At 45.7% G+C, this 18,140-nt stretch overlaps 1 protein-coding gene across 1 annotated transcript in view; it reads right to left on the bottom strand.

The window, feature by feature from the left end:
• Positions 1–940: 940 nt before the first annotated feature.
• Positions 941–18,140, bottom strand: part of CLRN1 (clarin 1) — a 45,313-nt gene continuing 28,113 nt past the window's right edge. The window contains exons 2-3 of the mRNA XM_082394545.1: positions 17,725–17,904; positions 941–2,989 (exon numbers count right to left, since the gene is read on the bottom strand). Of these exons, the coding sequence (XP_082250671.1) occupies positions 2,682–2,989; positions 17,725–17,904 (488 nt within the window). The 3' untranslated portion in view covers positions 941–2,681. The remainder of the gene's footprint in view (positions 2,990–17,724; positions 17,905–18,140) is intronic.

Genomic DNA, 18,140 nt, shown 5'->3' with positions numbered 1-18,140 from the left:
TATCTTCTGAAGCAGCCCTCTGCCCTGAGCCATGAACGACTGCCATGAACCATGATGAAGGGGGTTGAGAATGGGCGGACCACCAGATCACACCCCGATCACCCAAACAGCACAGGCTCCTAACATCTAAATAGAAGGGGTCAGGGGCAGCAAGGCAGTTCGAAAAACAGGGCTGATGGCTCGGGACTGGTCTTGAAGCAGCATTTCTCTAAACAATCACCTCTTTTTACCTCTACTGGGTCGTGTTGGAAGGGGAGAGGTTGAGGAAAACTGAGAGAGGTTAAGCTCTCTTCTCCCCAGCCTCTCCCTGGCCAGTTGTTCAGGTTTCCATAGGTAAATGATTGGGACAACATCCACTGTAATGGCAGGCTAGTGTATCCCTCCCAGCTGGGGCACCCTGACGCTGCTGCCAGCGTGGACCCCTCCTCCCTCCACCAGAGCTGAGACGGGCAGACCTCCCCATCTCACCTCTCTCCCTGCAAACGGGCCTCCAGAGGGGAGAGGAATTGCCCCAGGGCTGTGTGATGTATGAGTCACCAGCCAAAGTGATCAACCTTGAATGCTTGTAAAGTGACGTGAGGGCAGCTGCTCTGAAGGAGTAGATGGGACCTCCAGAGCGAAGGACTTGTAAACTGTAAAGTGAGCGCAGAGGGAAGGCACCCTCCACCCCCCCCCCACCCCACCCCACCCCCCCACCGTCTGTGCTGCGTTCGGTTCTGAAGCCTCCGCCTGCTCCGTGGCCACGGCCAGCTCTGCCCCAAAGGACCAAACTTCACAGCTTCTTGCCGTTCTTACCCACAGCGTAATAAGCACGGATGATCTGGGGGCTGAGGGTGTGTGCGGACGCTGGCAAAGGAGCCCCCAACCGTGGTGTTGCGTTTGCCGCCCTGGAGCCAGCAGGCGGCCCCGAGTCCCAGCGAGAGTGTGAGACAGCGGCTGCCACCTGGGGCGGGAGGTCGGACACAGTGCGATGACTGTCACCCCGGGGGCTCTGATCCCCGCAGAGGGCGCCACAGAGAACGCCCTGGCCGTATCCCTCTTGGAAGGCTTACTCTCAGGCCATGGGTCCCAAACGTTTCATCAGAGAGAAGATAAGGGGACAGCTTACGTGCTGTCCTCTGAGGGCCCAGGTTGCATCTTCTTGTATTTGTGTGTTGCACCCAGTTTGCAGGGATCAGCGGTCCTCCTCTCCTTCCCATCAGCAAGATCATTAGTTTGCCTATTAGGCTGTCACTGAAGGTTCAGCGGCTGCTCTGAGTTTTCTCTGTTTACAGAACAGAGAACTACCAGGGAGGTGTTTTCTAAAGAAGAAAGCTTCGTGTTGGAAGTTTTTCAAAACTCTGAGAAGAGAGATAGGGATGCAATGGGACTCTGGGGACTTCCAGGATCTCAGGCCAGTTACCCTTGGTGGTGAAGGTCCTGTGCTTTCCTGCCCACTCCTAGAGGAGCAGACGGGACCCCGAGATGCTCCTGTGTTTAACTGTTTCATGAAGACCTCCAGAACTAGGCTCCACTAGCCCGTTACTGAAATAAGCATCCTCTTCATCACTAGACTGACTTGTAGCCTTCTAGAAATTCTCCAGATATATTTCCTGCATGAAGGTAGAGAGACTAACATCTGGAAACAAAGGGAGTGTCCTGATGTCAGCCTGTGGGCTGCAGGTCACCATCAGAGCAAGTTCTTTCTCAGGTATACAGACAGTTGTTCTTTTCTGGTAAATTGTTCCAAAAGAGAAAAAAGTATTTTTTAAAACGAGCACTTTCAAAACCTCTTGTATGGCGGCTGGGTACCGAGCAGCTGTGGTGAGGGGCCTGGCGGTGTGTTCTCTGTCATCCTCTGCCTCTTCCTGAGCGCTTTCTCGAGGGCGGCAGGTGGACGATAGAGGAACGGTCAGTTCCAGGCTCACTTGTGGCCTTTGGTCAGCGGCAGATCAATTTCATGGGTAATTCAGGAAAAAAAATTGACTTGAGTCATGCTTTTGTGACAGACCAAAACCCAAGATGACAGTGATATCGCTGTAATCCCAGAATGTAATATAATTTCATAATTGGGAATTAGTGCTTGAAAACACTAAAAAGTTAGAAGCAACAGCCCCGGTGAGTCATTTTGCATCAAGTTTACTAAGAAGAATCATTTTTCACGATTCCTCAGTGGTCCCAGCAATTACGTCTGTTGAAAGTACTGTGTTTCTTCTTTTTTCCTATTAGAGGTTTATACATTTTGACCAACAGGCATGGATAGTAAGACTGTGCTTTAAATGACTTAAAAAAAGTGCATTGATATACTTTATCAATGCTCATTTAATGCATTATCATTTTAGGAAAATGATTCCAGCTCTGTTATCTGGTACCTGTGGCAACAAACGTGTAGATACATCAGAAATAGTATTTATTTGTATTAAAATATATTCCCCATGCCTTCCAATTCCTCCCTGATGGAGCAGGCATTTTGCACTCTGGTGTGGATATGAAGTAACAATTTGTCCATTCTAGTCAACTGTCTTAACTACCCAGGGGAAGCAATTTCCCACCAGGTTAAACAACCTTCCAAAGCCTTCTTTCTGTTCCCCTTACTTCCTGGCCTGTATCCTTAGTACATAGTTTGTAAACATTATCACAGAGGGTTTGGTACTTTAATTCGTGCATCTAAAAGGTTGGACAAAATTAACCATGTTTGCCCTTCAGTACATTAGATCTGCAGCTACATTAGTTGTCTCTGTGTCTTTAGATTTTGCAAAAGGGAACTGAAATCCAGCAAATCGTATTAGAAGCCCATTCAAAAAGTGAACAAAAAAGCAAATGAAAACCACCCAGAATGAAGTGGTGTATTTTTCACTTTGCGTCTTGTAGGCATAAGTCCCTTCTTTATAATTTGCAATTTTTTCTGAGAGGTGGTGGATTTTCACTTCAGAGGCAAACAATATCATGACAAGACAGCCGCAGGAGCCTGCAAGAGAAAGAACAAACAGCATGTTGGGACAAATATTTCCTGATTGTAAGGGACAGGGAAGAGGGTTTATGTGCAAACTAAAGAAAGCCTTTTCCCATCATCCTCATTTGCATTCTTCTGCAAAAACATATTTCAAATTTGTAATCACGAGCCTGGTTCTCCAACCGATGGCTGGTAGTGCCTGGGTTATGGCTCTGCATGAGAAGACTTTTGGGGTGGTGTGGGTAGAATCAAGCCGATCTTACAAAGACTGGGAGACGTTCCACTTTGCGTGAGGAGAAGGCTGAATTTCTGGGTACCTTAAAAGCACAGTGGTGGAATCAGGCTATAAAGCAGCCACTGCTATGGTGTGGCTTCAAAAGAACAATTTCTCTGTACTTCACAGGTCATGCAGAAGAAATGGCAGTCATCCAGCCCCCTTGTGAAAGGGCTGAGGGTTTCCTTCAGAAGGCTTACATGGTTCCTCCCCCTCCTCGGGCTCCCACCTGGCCACAGCTGCCCAGACGTGTCCCTGAGCAAAGGCAGCCATGGATAAGGTGTCGAGGTGGAGAGTATCTGTTTTCCTTGTTTGTAATAGAACTCAGGATTTTTACCTGGGCACGTGGCTGACTTGAATGAGGGCTACATTGGTTGAGGGGGGCTGGGATGTAGGGGCCAGAAAGTTTCCTTGAAGTTTGCGGTATTAGGGGCCTGCACTTTCTTTCCCCTGTCCTCCTTCCTGTAGCTGAAATATGGATGCAATGGCTGGAGCACCAGCAGACGTTTTAGACAAGGTGGCCTTAGAAATGGAAGCCATATATTATGGAAAAACAGGAAAGGAGGAATTTTGGATATCAGACACCGGGAGCCACCAGTGTCTTCAATGGACTTTAACCTCTAGATTTTTGTGTGAGAGAATAATAAACATGTATTTTTTTAAACCCATTATTATTTTATTTATTTATTTATTTATTTATTTATTTATTTATTTATTTATTTTTGGCTGTGTTGGGTCTCCGTTGCTGCGTGCGGGCTTTCTCTAATTGCGGCAAGCAGGAGCTACTCTTCGTTGTGGTGCACAGGCTTCTCATTGTGGTGGCTTCTCTTGTTGCGGAGCACAGGCTCCAGGCGCACGGGCTTCAGTAGTTGTGGCACGTGGGCTCAGTAGTTGTGGCTTGCGGGCTCTAGACCTCAGGCTCAGTAGTTGTGGCATGCGGGCTTAGTTGCTCTGCGGCATGTGGGATCTTCCTGGGCCAGGGCTCGAACCCGTGTCCCTTGCATTGGCAGGCAGATTCTTAACCACTGCGCCACCAGGGAAGCCCTATTATTATTATTATTATTACTTTCCCCTTATTTATCACTCATTGGTAGCCTAATCTAACCTTAAGTGGTGTGGCTGTGGCCTGGATGAGATCTCTGCAGGACAGGAGCACATCATATTGAGTGCTGCCTGGAAACTCTAATAGGCCCTCTCCCGTGAGGATGGAGAATGAGAGCCCCCCAGATGGATGGATGGCACAGGGGGCAGAAGCAGGTGGCAAGAGGGGCAGAGTCAGGGGCACCGAGGAGAGCCAGGGCTCCCAGGGCTCCCACAGCTACATCTGCATCCTGGGCGACCACAGTGGGGCGCTAGTTAACAGGAAACTTGCTGAGATGGTTTTCAGACTTTGGTCAAACCAATTTGGGTTCAAACCCTGATTCTGCCAGTAGCTATGTGCAAGTAGTCAATTTTAACCTCCAAGTCTCCACTTCCTTGTCTATAAAATGTGGACAGTAAAGATGATTCAAGATTAACACTTGGTATTAGAATAGGCACATAGAAGTGCTCACTAATTGGTAGCTGTTCCTCTGGTTTTTATGTATTTTTTCATCTTGCAAGTCTTTACCATCATCCCTTACTTCGTTCCTCCACATGCTCTCCCATTAGGTTTATGACTCCTTGAGGAGGGGTAAGTGCTTTTGCCTTCAATTACAGTTAACTCAAATGCCCTGGGAGCACCAACATAGTGGCTTAAGTTCCCATTCATTAATTCACTCATTCATTTATTCCATTAGACTTTTTACGGGCCAAGCATGGGAATAGTGGTGGAGATCTCAACATTAAAGAAAATGCAGATGGTTTCTGCTCTAACAGAGAGTATAATCGGGCAGGGAACTCAGATAAAACAGTTATAAACCAATTGCAGTGGGTGTCATAGTAAGGGGGGTGCAGGTGGCTATTACTGAGAAGGTGGGCAGCACCCTAGAAAGTCCTTTGGAAGTAGCTGTAGGAAAAGTTAGCAAAGGGAGGTTGGGCTGTGTGGGGAGAACGCTCCAGACATGAGGTGCTACCATGCAAATGATGTTCCCATTCCTTTTCCAAAGGCTGGGTTTGGGTCGGTAAGATGGGGGTGGGGTTGGGTTGGGGGTGAGGAGGAAAGGTGAAATTCCATTTCTTCTGTGAGAATTTCACCTGGGAGCGGCTCCCGCCAGCTTGAGCCTCACCATCATACATCCCCAAGTAATTAAGTGATATAATTTTCTTGAAACTTCACTTCCCACCAGCCTTGGAGAATATTCCTTTGTAAAAATTGTCAGCCTATTTTTGTATTCTGAGCTTAAAACCAGAGCTCTCCCCTGGCAATACTGTATTATTCCTTTATTGTTAGATCCAACAAAGAGGCTGCGATGCTGTTTTCTCTTTATCTTTTATTTGAAAATTGTGGAGAAAATGCCATTGCTTTTACCATAAGAACCTTCTTTGTGTGAGGAGATGGTGAATTTCAGACAGAAGCGAAACACTGTATTTCCCTGGTGCTTGAAAGGAAAATTCAAGCTCGGTTTCCTTTTTCAAGTTGTTAAATATTTTAAAGGTACTGCTTTGTTAAGGAGAAAGCATCACACTGAGACTGCATTTCAAATTCTTAAAGTAAAAGTTGCTTGGGTATCTAAGACCAATAGCCCTTTGCTGGAGCTAATACTTCAAGCATGCAAGCTCCCCAAACACGATGTAGTCGTTAAAAGGATGGTCTGAGATTCTGCTCTGGAATCTGGGGTTGTCCATGAGGTCGACTTGGTCATTTCAGAGTCAGAGCATGGAAACCCAGCCTGAGTCTCTGCCAACCCCTCAGCGATGCTAGGACACACAGAGGGAAACAACTCAGTGTGAATTTAGGATATTTTTGCCTCTCTCTGTCTCTGGCTCTAAAGGAAATGTGGGACCACCAATACCTATTTATGGCTTATGGACCAAAAGATACCCAGGAAGAGTCTCTGTTTGTGGCCTGGCCGCTGGGGACATGAAGAGAGGTGTGTAAGGGATGTGAGTGGTGGTGGGAACAGGGCTCAACACGTTTTCCTGTCTGGACCTTAGATTCCAGCAAGGGGGCTCCTGCTATGGGTCCCACATTTAGAGGGTCCTGCTTTCTCTCCTGTTGACACCCCTCCCCATGGGGTGAGGAATGCTTGATGTCAGTGGGATGGGGCCATCTGGAGTCCCTGACCACATGCCAGATGGTACCCCTGGGACCCAGGAATTTCCTCCGCAAACAGCCCTGAGCATATTTCCTGGGCTGGCACGAGCATACTTCCTGGGCTGGCACGAGCATCTTCCCTGGGTCCATTTACTCAGGGGTGGATTTTGTGGCTTCTGCTGTACAGGCCTGAGGGTGGCCAAGGAACAGCTGTTTGGGGGGCATGGTCAGAGCTCGGATACGCGGTGGAGTGTTCACACACATATGCTCGAGGCCCTTTACAGTGTGGATGGAACCAGCCACGGGAAGAGAGACGAATAGACAGGGCTCGGCCCTCCTCTCATCACCACATCAGGTGCAGAATTCCCAGGGCTCAAGAAGTCTAAATTTGAATCTGGCCTCCAGGTCCTTATAGAGAGACGTGTGTCAAGGGCGAAGGATAAACATGTTTCACTGAATAGTTTATTAGCTTATAACTTTTAAATGTTGAGACACGTGGTATGTGGGCTTTCATTCGTGCTCTTGCCCAAGGGTTAGGATCAGGCCTACCCGCTTCCTCCCCGTTACCCTTGTCCCCCAAGAGCCCAAACTCAGCTGGGGCCATTTGGACAGATTTCCCCCTTGTCCGTCTATCTGACCAACACTGCTCCAGCTCACAAGAAAGGTTAAAGTACACCAAATTTAGGAAAACCCGACAAGCCTTGCTCAAGCCAGAATTTGGAATATAACCAGGCATACGAGGTTTTGCTCCGGCTGTCTTACTCAAAGACGAGCCATTTTCCTTTCATGTGTTTGATTTCCCCACCATCTGGCTGGTACCGTAGTGGGGTTTGTTTTTTTTTTTTCCTTCTCCTTTTAATGACTTTGATTACTGAGTTAATTTCTGACTGAATAGGATAGCTGAGTTATAGGGCTGTCACACCATGAATTACCAGTCAATTAACAAACATGTGTCATGTACTAGACACTACACACTCAGGGCTCTCCTCTGGCAGCTGAGACTACAGAATCGGTCTCCTCTCGCCTCCAGTCCCTTACAATATAGGGAATGAGGGTCACAGCCAACAAGAAAGCTGCTTCTTTATCCCTCAGTGACCCCTGAGAGTGACTATACTTTATGGGTGGGAATATCCTGCCAGGGTCCATGGGAGTCTAGGGTACCATGGGTTTCCGTAGAAATGTGTCCTCAAAGGTGAAAAAAACCTCTGAAACTTTCTCCTATTATCACTAAGGTTGCATTTGGGGAATAGTAAATTAGAATTTCTATTCCATTTAAAGTAATGGCCAAGATTTCCAGAAAGCTAACATGTCATCTTTAAACTCTCTTAGAGATGTTGAGGGGAAGCAGGATTTGCCACTCCCAAATATACCACGTCAACAGATTGATTATTTTGAATTAAAGTTACTTAAGAAACAACTAGTGCAAGAAGGACACTCTGACCTTCCTCCGTCTCCCTGAAATCAGGAAATAAATTTCCCACGTGAAGCGTACCCTCCCTGCACCTGGAGGGTAGAAGGCATCCTTATCACCAGAGATAGGGAATTCAGGGCCGAGATGGCTGTATAAAAAAAACCTTGCTACTTCTTCATTAATTTACTACCCCAAGCCCAAACTACTTTGGTCAATTTTTCACAAATTTATTGTTTCTTTGTCTGAAAGGTATAAACGCGGCCTGCTTGGGTCAGTTCTTTGAGTCTCATATTTTATGAGCTCCTGTATGTATGAAACTAAATTTGTTCTTCTCCTGTTAACCTGTCTTATGTCAGTTTAATTATGAGGCAGCCAAAGAACCTGGAAGGGAAGAGTGAAAACTTTTTCCCCTACAATGACAACTGTCAGAGGCATCCCATTTCCCCTACAGAATGATAAGTTGAAAATGTCCTTCTTTAAGGAGTCTTGAGAGATGATACATGGGGTTGAAAAAGCCACAACTTTTCAGGTGTAAGTGCTAATTTTCTGTGAAATTATGTAATCTCACTAGGAAGTCAGTTATTATTGGTGAGGTCTCCAGCAATGGTTTCTTCCCCAAATGGAAGCTGCTCCAGTTCCAAACTGTTTTAGAGACCAATGGCTACCATCTAGACTAGTAAAGCAAGCTAATACCTAAGAGTAGATTTTGAGGTCATAATGGAGAGCAATTTGGTCATGTATTTCCAAAGAGCAGGTGTGGAGGAAGTTATAACACCAGTTGGGTTCAGCTTTTCCCCCTCTTCTGTGATATAATGTCTTCTGTAATGGAGAGTTGAAGAGCCCATATCTAACTTAAGTTTTACAAATGTCATGTTAGTGAGAAGAGTGATTCATGCAAAGATCTTTTTCTCATTTGAATTGATTTTCAGAAAAGGAGATTGTCATTTGTTACTAGAAAATACGTAGAGCTGCTTCTGTTTTATTCATTTACCAACAACTACTTACTGGATGCTGACTGAGCTATTCTGGGCACTGGGGATACAGCACTGAATAAAGCAGACAAAAATCCCTGTCTTCATGGAGCTCTCAGTGGTAGAGAGAGTGGAGAGAGAGGCTATAACAAAATAAGTAATTCCATTCTGTAGTTTATCAGAGTGTGATGTGTACTAAGGAGAATAAAATAAAGCAGGGAAGAGGGATGGCCTGGGGAGGCCTCAGAGAGAAGATGACACTTTAGTGCCTCTTGAAGAAGTCAGGGGGTGAGAAGGTAGGTATTTGAGGGGAAGAGCATTTCAAGCTGAGGGAACAGCGAGTACAAAGGGAACCAGGGGATTTGAGCAGAGAGAAGAAGAGAACCAGGCAGAGGGGAGTAAGTGGTGAGGTATGTGTGCGGGTTTCTAGGGTGGGCACAGCAAGTGCTGCTTTGGTGGTTGTAGCAAGGACTTGGGTTGTGACTCTAAATGAAAGAGAGGGGAGACACTTGTGCATGTTCTGAACAGGACAGGAGTCTCTTTGCAGTTGTGATGGGACAAGATTGAACATCTCCTTGCACCAGATCATGCACGGCCGGGCCCTGTGCAAAGTGAGCTAAACAGTCCTTCTGTTGCGTCCTTGCCGTGAATGAGCTGAATGCAATCCCGTCACTATGGTTCTGCCCCTTCAGATGCTGCCCTGTATCTCAAAACAAAATTCCTTGTCCGTTGACCGTCACGGGCTGGCTAATATTACTTCTCTTCCTTCTGTGGCCTCCTTCCAAAGCTTATGCTGAGAAACTAGTCTTTTTGGTGCTGACTTTTGCCGCCACCGATCCTCTCCCTCCTCAGGCTCTGTGGCTTTAATGCCCAGGTGTCCCTGGGTCTTTCTCAGACTCTGAGCAAGAGCTCCTCCATAAGGACTGAAGCGGAACTAAGCTGCAGATGGTTTTTCACTAACAGTTGCAGAATAATATGCCCTAGACTTATTACAGAGGCCAGGATATTATTAATACTGAAACTGATATATAACGTAAGCATCCTTCTATTTCTGTACTGCTATTTGTTTTCCTGTCTTCATGTTTTACATATGACTGAGCTTATTTATGTTCCATGCCACGGCTGTAATTTTCGTAATTAATTATGTCCATATTAGGAGTATCCCCTTTTTAAAGAAAGGCAGTTATTTTCTTTGTTTGCCTTGCTTGGTGTAACTCAAACATGATGCTACATGTAAGAGAAAGCATAATAAATACACTTTGCAATAAGACCACATTTCGGTGGTTTTCATCACCTCTAAAAGGCCTGAACCAATACATTTCATAGCATCCTCAGGGAATATTCACTGAACTGTCTAGGCTGTTCCACTAAGGATCCATGGCAAGTCTTCCACGTAACCTGCTCTCTTACATGCATATGTGGGTTACACTCTCTATCATCAATTGGGAACCTTCTCCAGTGGAATGTATAAAAGGCATATATCACGGCTTCCCTGGTGGCACAGTGGTTAAGAATCCGCCTGTCAATGCAGGGGACACGGGTTCAAGCCCTGGTCCGGGAAGATCCCACATGCCAGGGAGCAACTAAGCCTGTGAGCCACAACTACTGAGCCTGCGCTCTAGAGCCCTCAAGCCACAACTACTGAGCCCGTGTGCCACAACTACTGAAGCCTGCACGCCTAGAGCCGGTGCTCTGCAACAAGAGAAGCCACTACGATGAGAAGCCCGTGCATCGCAACGAAGAGTAGCCCCCGCTCACCACAACTAGAGAAAGCCCGTGCACAGCAACGAAGACCCAACACAGCCAGCCAAAAATAAAAATAAAATAAATAAATTTATTTTTTAAAAAGGCATATATCAGTGCTCCAGTGTGAAACTATGGGTCTAGTTGCTGCTATACTCAGCTCCTTCTATTTGGGCTCCTGGTATCTCTCTACCTCCTTATTTTGAGTGCCTCTCTCTCTCCTACTGTGTTATAAACCTTGAGGAAAGTGTTTTTCACCGTTTTCCCCATTCTGTCTTCCCCTGCCACCCTTCCTTGACTCTCGCAGGTGGCCTCCCTTCCACATACTTCATTGTTGATCTGTACTCTTTTTTTTAAAAAAACTTTTAATTGGAGTAGAGTTGATTTACAATGTCATGTTAGTGTCTGGTGTACAGCAAAATGATTCAGTTATTTATATATATATATATATATATATATGTATGTATATATATTCTTTTTCATATTCTTTTCCATTCTGGTTTATTATAGGATACTGACCATGGTTCCCTGTGCTCTACAGTAGGCCTTGCTGTTTATCTGTTTTATATCTAGTTGTCAGTATCTGCTAATCCCAGACTCCTAACTTATCCCTCTCCCACCCCCTTCCCCCTTTCGTCACCATAAGTTTGTTTTCTATTGTTGGCCTGTACTCTTGAAACGTCCCCCTCTTGTAGCCTCTGGGACACCACGTCTCCCGATTTTCCTTCTTCCTCTCCAGACACACCCAGTCAGTGCCCTTTGCTGCCTGCTTCTCAGCCCCAAAATTAACTGATGGCGTTATTCAGGGATTGGTCCTAGGCCAGTTTTTCTCTATCTACACTCTCTTCTTAGATGATCTCATCCATTTTCATTGCTTTGAATGATATCTATATCCTGACAACTCTTAAATTTACGTTTTTTGTCTAGACCTCTTCTCTGAGCTCCAGACTCATATATCTGACTGTCTACTTGACATATCCTCTTGAACATCTCATAGGATCTCAAACTTGACATGCCCTAAATGGAACACTTGATTTCTAATGCTAAGCTCCTCTCCCCACTTCTTTTTTGTCCTAAACTCTAAGCCTGTTCCTCCCCTGTCTTATTCAGCTTGATTAATGCCACCACTGTCTACTAACTGCTTAAGCTACCTACAAAACATTTCGGATCTACTTTCAAAATGTTTTTAGAATACATTCATCTCTCTCCATCTCCAATGCAATAGCCTAGTCTTTCACCAGACAGTTCTTAAAAGGGAAATCAGTTGGACTTCCCTGGTGGTGCAGTGGTTAAGAATCCGCCTGCCAATGCAGGGGACACGGGTTTGAGCCCTGGTCTGGGAAGATCCCACATGCCAGGGAGCAACGAAGCCCATGCGCCACAACTACTGAGCCCGCACTCTGGAGCCCGAGAGCTACAACTACTGAGCCCACATGTCACAACTACTGAAGCCCACACACCTAGAGCCCGTGCTCCACAACAAGAGAAGCCACAGCAATGAGAAGCCCGTGCACCGCAACGAAGAGTAGACCCCGCTCGCTGCAACTAGAGAAAGCCCATGCACAGCAACGAAGACCCAATGCAGCCAAAAATAAAATAAATAAATTTATAAAAAATTAAAAGGTAAATCAGCTATCAGACAGCTTCTTAAGGACTTTCAAAAGTGTCTCATTGCAATTAGAATCCATTCTGAATGACTTACCGTGGTTTTTGAGGTCTGACGTTAACTGACGTCAACTGATCTCTCTAATTTTTTTTTTTTTGCCCATTTTCCCCTCACTGCCTGTTCTCTAGCCACATGGGCCTCCTTTCAGTGCCTACAACAAGCTGGCCTCTTTCCCTAGCATCCTCATGTGTGTTTTTTCCTCTCCTTGGGAAGTTCTCTGAGGATCCTTAGCTCTTTTGTATCTTTAGAACTCAGCTACCTGGAGTAGCCTTTGCCAACCGCTGTATCAAGACCCGATCTTCCCTTCCCTTCATTCTCTATCATGACAGCCTGTTCATCAGCCTTACTGTGATCTTTAATTCCCTATGTAAACTTCTGTTGACTCTCCCACTAGATTTTAGGCTCCACGAAGGCAGGACTGTGTGCCTGATGGGTTGTGGTAACACCAGTACCTCTCATAATGGCTGCTACGTAGTGGCACTCAGTCAGCGTTTGTTGAATAAATGAAATGAGTGCACCTGTATCAGTGGTTCTTGACACTGGTCACACATTAGAATTACCTACGAAACCTTAAAAAAAAAAAAAAAAAGACCAGTGCCCAGGCTCCACCCCCAGAGACTCCAATCTGTGATGTGGGACCCAGCATCAGTATTTTTGGAACTTACTTCTGGTGATTCTAATGCACGGTCCGGGAAGAGAATCACTGTCCAAGATGAACCATGGGAGATCATTAAGATATTACTAAAATCCTAACTCAGGGAAAGACTTCTCAGGCCTGGGTTATGATTGACAAGATGAGAAAGAACAAATTAACTGACTTGGGTGGGTTTCATGGAACAATGACAGTGGGAAGACAAGTTACACGAAGAAAGCTGAGGAATGTGAGCCAGACTGAAAGCCATGAGAAGTGGAAGGCACCTTTCTGGTCCAGGAGGGCAACAGGATATTGGGCCACAAGGACAAGCAGGCTGTGGTGACTGAAACGGTTGCTGACCTCATCCAGAGGCTGGCGCCCTTTCCTTTTCTCCCCCTGAGGTCTGGCTTGCAGGGCATCAGGGGACACAAGGAGATGCCCACAGCATTGTTACTCTAGGCAGCAGGCAATGCCCCAGACAGACAAGCAGGAAGAGCTCTTTTCCCTTCTCTTCCCCGCAAGGAGGATGCCAAGCCTGGGGGTCCCATCCGGCAGGGAGGTAGACAGCTGAAGAAAGAGCCCTGGCGTGACATCAGCACAAGGAAAGGTGGCATCTTGGGGAACCCAGGGTTGAATAGGAGGAGAAGAAGAAAAGGGAGGAAGGAGTTTTTCTCTGCTGGCTATGAGGGAGGCCGCCAGGGTAGAGAAACAGGGGGGAAAACTCAGCAGAAGAGAGCTGCCCCAGGGGAAGGAGGTCCCTAGTGAAGTGTGACTCCCACGGGCATTAAGGGACCCCACCCCCCCCAGTACAGGCTCTGGCCTCTGAGTGTGTGATTCATTGGCTCACATTTCGAGTGTTTGTGATAAGGGCCGTGAAATCCCCATCTTCCCACGAGTGGGGTTTAAAGCTGAGGTCTCTGTGAATATTACAACTTTAGATAAACTTTTCCAAGCCTCCAGGGGCTTACGGGTACTATATGTAGATCAAAGGGAATGAAGTAGTTAGTCTGTGATTCAAGAGTGACTTGTTACCTCTAGAGGTCACAAACTGTCGGTCCATCTGACCTTCAAACATGTTTCGTTGTCAGGCACAGTTTTTAAAAAATTGTTGAAAATTCTGGTTTTTAAAAATAAGAATTTTTTTTAAATTGTTGAAAATTCTGGTTTTTTAAAATAAGAATTTTATCTGTTTTAAAAAAAACAGATAATCTGGAAACACTAGGCCTTTATCCTCCGTAACACGCAGATCTGGAGCTGGCTCCTCCTTTCCTTTCTCCCCCTCTCTTCCTTCCCTCATCCACAAACCTTTATTGAGCACCTGCTTTTGCAACAAGTTCAAGGATAAATACAATACAGTGTAAGCCCAGGGCCTGTGTTCCCGCATATATTTCTGTGCTCAGGTTTTCTTTGCGTTAGACTTGGCCGAAAGCCGAGATAAGATCTGGGACTCGGATTAAAGTCTGCATTCTCTGAGTCATCCTGCTTTTCAAATACCGTTAGTTTGGTCGTCCGTTAGAACTGTCAAATAATTTGTCTTCCAAATGGGCTGTTCTCAGTTTCATTCAGAAGCTGGAGTGTGAGATGGCTGTGCCACTTAATAAGCTGTTGTGTCTTGGCATCAAACCAGCTCTTCTTTTCTGTGCTTTGTGATGCTGGGTGCAGGCTCCCCCCCAACTCTGGTTCTGCCTTGTCACCTGCCCCAGTTCTACCAATAGGGAGGATACCAGGGCAGGGGAGGAAGGTCTGGCTGGCCTTGCCACGGGGTAGCACTTCTCTGGGCCTCCGCTGAGGAGTCCCCAAGCCCTTTCCACATTCCCAGAGCTGCCTGCTGGTGTCACATGACGGTGCCACTTCCTCAGAGGTCTGAGACCCAGTGCCCCGAGGCCTCTCCTCAAGTCTCTAGGTTCTGGTAACACTAAACACTTCCCTGCGTTCTCTAGCCCTAGGGCTGGCCACTGCTTTGTGACATTGCCATCTCTGAGTTACCTCAGCGTCTCCTTTTTTTTCAGTCCTCCAACATCTATTTAATCAGCTCCCTATAGCCCTGGTTCTCAAACCTGAACTCGCATCAGAATCACCTGGAGGGCTTGGTAAAACACAGATGGCTGGGCCCTACTCGAGGGTTTCTGATGCAGGAGGTCTGGGGTGAAGCTGGAGAATTTGCTTTTCTATCAAGATCCCAGGTGATGCAGATGCCGCTGGTCTGGGGACTCCCCTTGAAGAACCACTGTTGAACATTATATTCCCTCTGTTAAAATAGTGTGTGTCCTGTTGTCTAGCTGGCCCCTGGTTGATTCAAGGGCCTTCACTAAAACAGCACACCACCCAGATGCTCCAGTTTGGTTTGCTGTTGTGGGTGGGGTGAAGTAATCCCAATACCCACTTCTAAGCTGACCTTCCCTTGAGATTGAACCACTACCTCTGCCTGTCTGTGTGCACCCTGTACTTGGGTTCTTGCTCCTCTGCCCTGATCGCAAAGCTCTTGGCCTTCCTTTACATTACACTGTCCCATCTCTCTGGATCTTGTCCCACCGCCTCTGCAGGTCTACTCTGCTAATTCCATCCCATTCGCATTCCGATTCCTCTAACCTGTGCTGTTTAAGTGACCGGCTTAACATCTCCTTCTGGGCTTGCTTTCGCAAGTCAGTGAATAGGTATTGAATCGTTTACTGTGTACAGAGGCCCATGCTGGATGCTTTCGCTAGAGATCCAAAGATGAGAAGGACTTAGACACTGTCGTCGTAGGGTAATCATTTCTGCACAATTGAAACTGTATTATTTGCTTGTGAAAAATATGGAGAACATATTAGCAGAACCCCCCCTAGAGAGAGAACTATTTTGGTTGGGTAAATAATTTGAAGAGCAAGATGTAGATGGCGTAAGACCCCAAGAGGTTGAGACAGGCTGAGACCTGGGACCCTTTTACCAGAGTGCTTGCACCTGGACAAATGTCTCCTCGAGCGAAAGAATACAAAGAAACTACAAGGGACTAAAAACCACTGCATGCATGTGCACGTGGGGCAAATTATGATACAAAAAGGCCAAAGCACAACTGCCACTTTCTGCGGGGAGCAAAAGCGGGGTACTGCGCAGGATCCCTGCACACAGCACCACCAAGGGGGTGAGCAGACCACCTGTCACCCCTCCAGCCTGACCCACCGATCTGCTCCCACCCTCACCGCATTTAAAGAACCAGCTCCCCCCACCTCAGCGAGCAAGCTAGGGCACCTGTTACTTGGTCTTACTCCCTTGTGCTGCAGCACAAGTCCCAGTAAAGCCTTGCCTGAATTCCGCATTTTACCAATTTCTATTGATTAAGGAGCCCAAGAACCCAGGTTGGTAACAAAGGGTGCTCAAGTGATCATGAATAGAGGCTCATATACTGCTTTCTAAGGGAGCACCCGTTAACTACAAGGTTTTGTTTGCTAGAGAGGGAGCTATGCGAGTTTGTGGCTGGAGTTGAATTGTGCAGGGAGAAGGGAGTGGTGTCAAGAGAGGGAAGGGGCCTGGTGGCCTGGGGGCTGGGGGCTGGCAGCCAAAGGGCAGCTGCAGAGAAGGAAGGAGTCTGATATTGATCTTCAATACACTGTTTGCTGGTGTGAGTTGTATTCTCTCTCATCTCTCCATGAAATCACTAATACAATTACTTGCTTCCTGGGGATATGACAAAGCATTGAGTCTTTTTTGCAAGTTTGGAGTGGGGTGAAATCAGAGACCTCCCACTGAAGGATGGTGCATATGAGTTATGTAGACACTTTTGATTTTCTCATCTCTTTCTCTTTTTTGTAAATATATCCTAAGCACCCTGTGGCACTGACTAGGTTTCATATTATTTCCCATCAGCCCTAGTTATTGAGTAGGACGTGTTTATTAATGAACTAATTTTGGGGTTTAGAGTTTTCTCCTTGCCCAGATACACCTACTTAGGCTACACAAAGACCCTATAGGCCTGAATATGGCAACTCATGTGTGGGTGGAACACCGGTTCTTTACTCTTTTTTGATGGCTTTTATTTATTCTTCTGATTATGAATAAATAAATGCACATTCCTGAATGTTTGGAAATAGTAAAAAGTATGAGAAAAAATGAAAATCACCCATAATTTTACTGCTCAGAGATAACTACTACCAACAGAATACACTCTTTCTCTCTCTATATATATGTGTGTATATATATATATATATATATATACATATATATATATATTTATGTATATATATGGAGGCTATATATATGGAGAGTCTATATACAATATATGTATATATTCTCTATATTTATATATAAAATCAAATTAGGTTCATATTTATAAAATCTTTTTCTTTTTATAGTAATCTTTTATTTATTTATTTTTATATTTATTTTTGGCTGTGTTGGGTCTTCGTTTCTGTGCGAGGGCTTTCTCTAGTTGCGGCAAGCGGGGGCCACTCTTCATCGCGGTGTGTGGGCCTCTCACTATCGCGGCCTCTATTGTTGCGGAGCACAGGCTCCAGACACGCAGGCTCAGTAGTTGTGGCTTACGGGCCCAGTTGCTCCGCGGCATGTGGGATCTTCCCAGACCAGGGCTCGAACCCGTGTCCCCTGCATTGGCAGGCAGATTCTCAACCACTGCGCCACCAGGGAAGCCCTATAAAATCTTATATGTGGCTTTTTTCACTTAACTTTTTGATACAAGCATCTGTCCTTTTGATTACATCTTCTTCAAAAATATAATTCAATGCCATCTAGTCAAATAGATCACCATAATGAATTTACTGAATTCCCTATTGCTGAATAATTATAGTCATCTCCACTTTTTGCTCTCATAGATAGTGCCACAGTGAACATCCACGTATATGTACTGTCACTTTACATTTGGGTAGCTCTGTCTTTTGCGCATTGAAAAGCCCATTTGTCTTCAGAGATAGAATTCTGTACTCACCCGAAATGAAGCTCAAGAGATACAACCCCAGTGGACCATGCAGAGTTTCAAAGGGCTTGCCGAAAGCATTGTACATGAAGAAGGCTGTCCCCACCAGGGTTAAAACGATAAGGATCGTGGAGAAAAGAATGACATTGACGTGGATACTCACTGGGATGGCTTTGAGCAAATCTGGGAAAACTGAAGATAAAACAAAGATTAGAAGAAATTTCATCAGCGGTCATCAGCAAGTGTAATTAAAAAAAATTAAATCCCTCTTTTTTTTAACTTCAAAAATCACTAAAATCCTTCTGATGAATACATTCTCACTTACTAATTTACAAGGGATTTACAAAAAGGTTTAAACATGGGATTATTTTATAGAACTCACCAGTAAAAACTAGCAAAGGGGGAGATTTGAGGGAATTTTTTTGTTG

This window comes from Balaenoptera borealis (genome assembly GCF_965194805.1).
Source record: "Balaenoptera borealis genome assembly, chromosome: 5".
Taxonomy (NCBI): domain Eukaryota; kingdom Metazoa; phylum Chordata; class Mammalia; order Artiodactyla; family Balaenopteridae; genus Balaenoptera; species Balaenoptera borealis.
The sequence above is the reverse complement of the archived record's forward strand: the minus strand, read 5'-3'. Positions and strand labels throughout refer to the sequence as shown.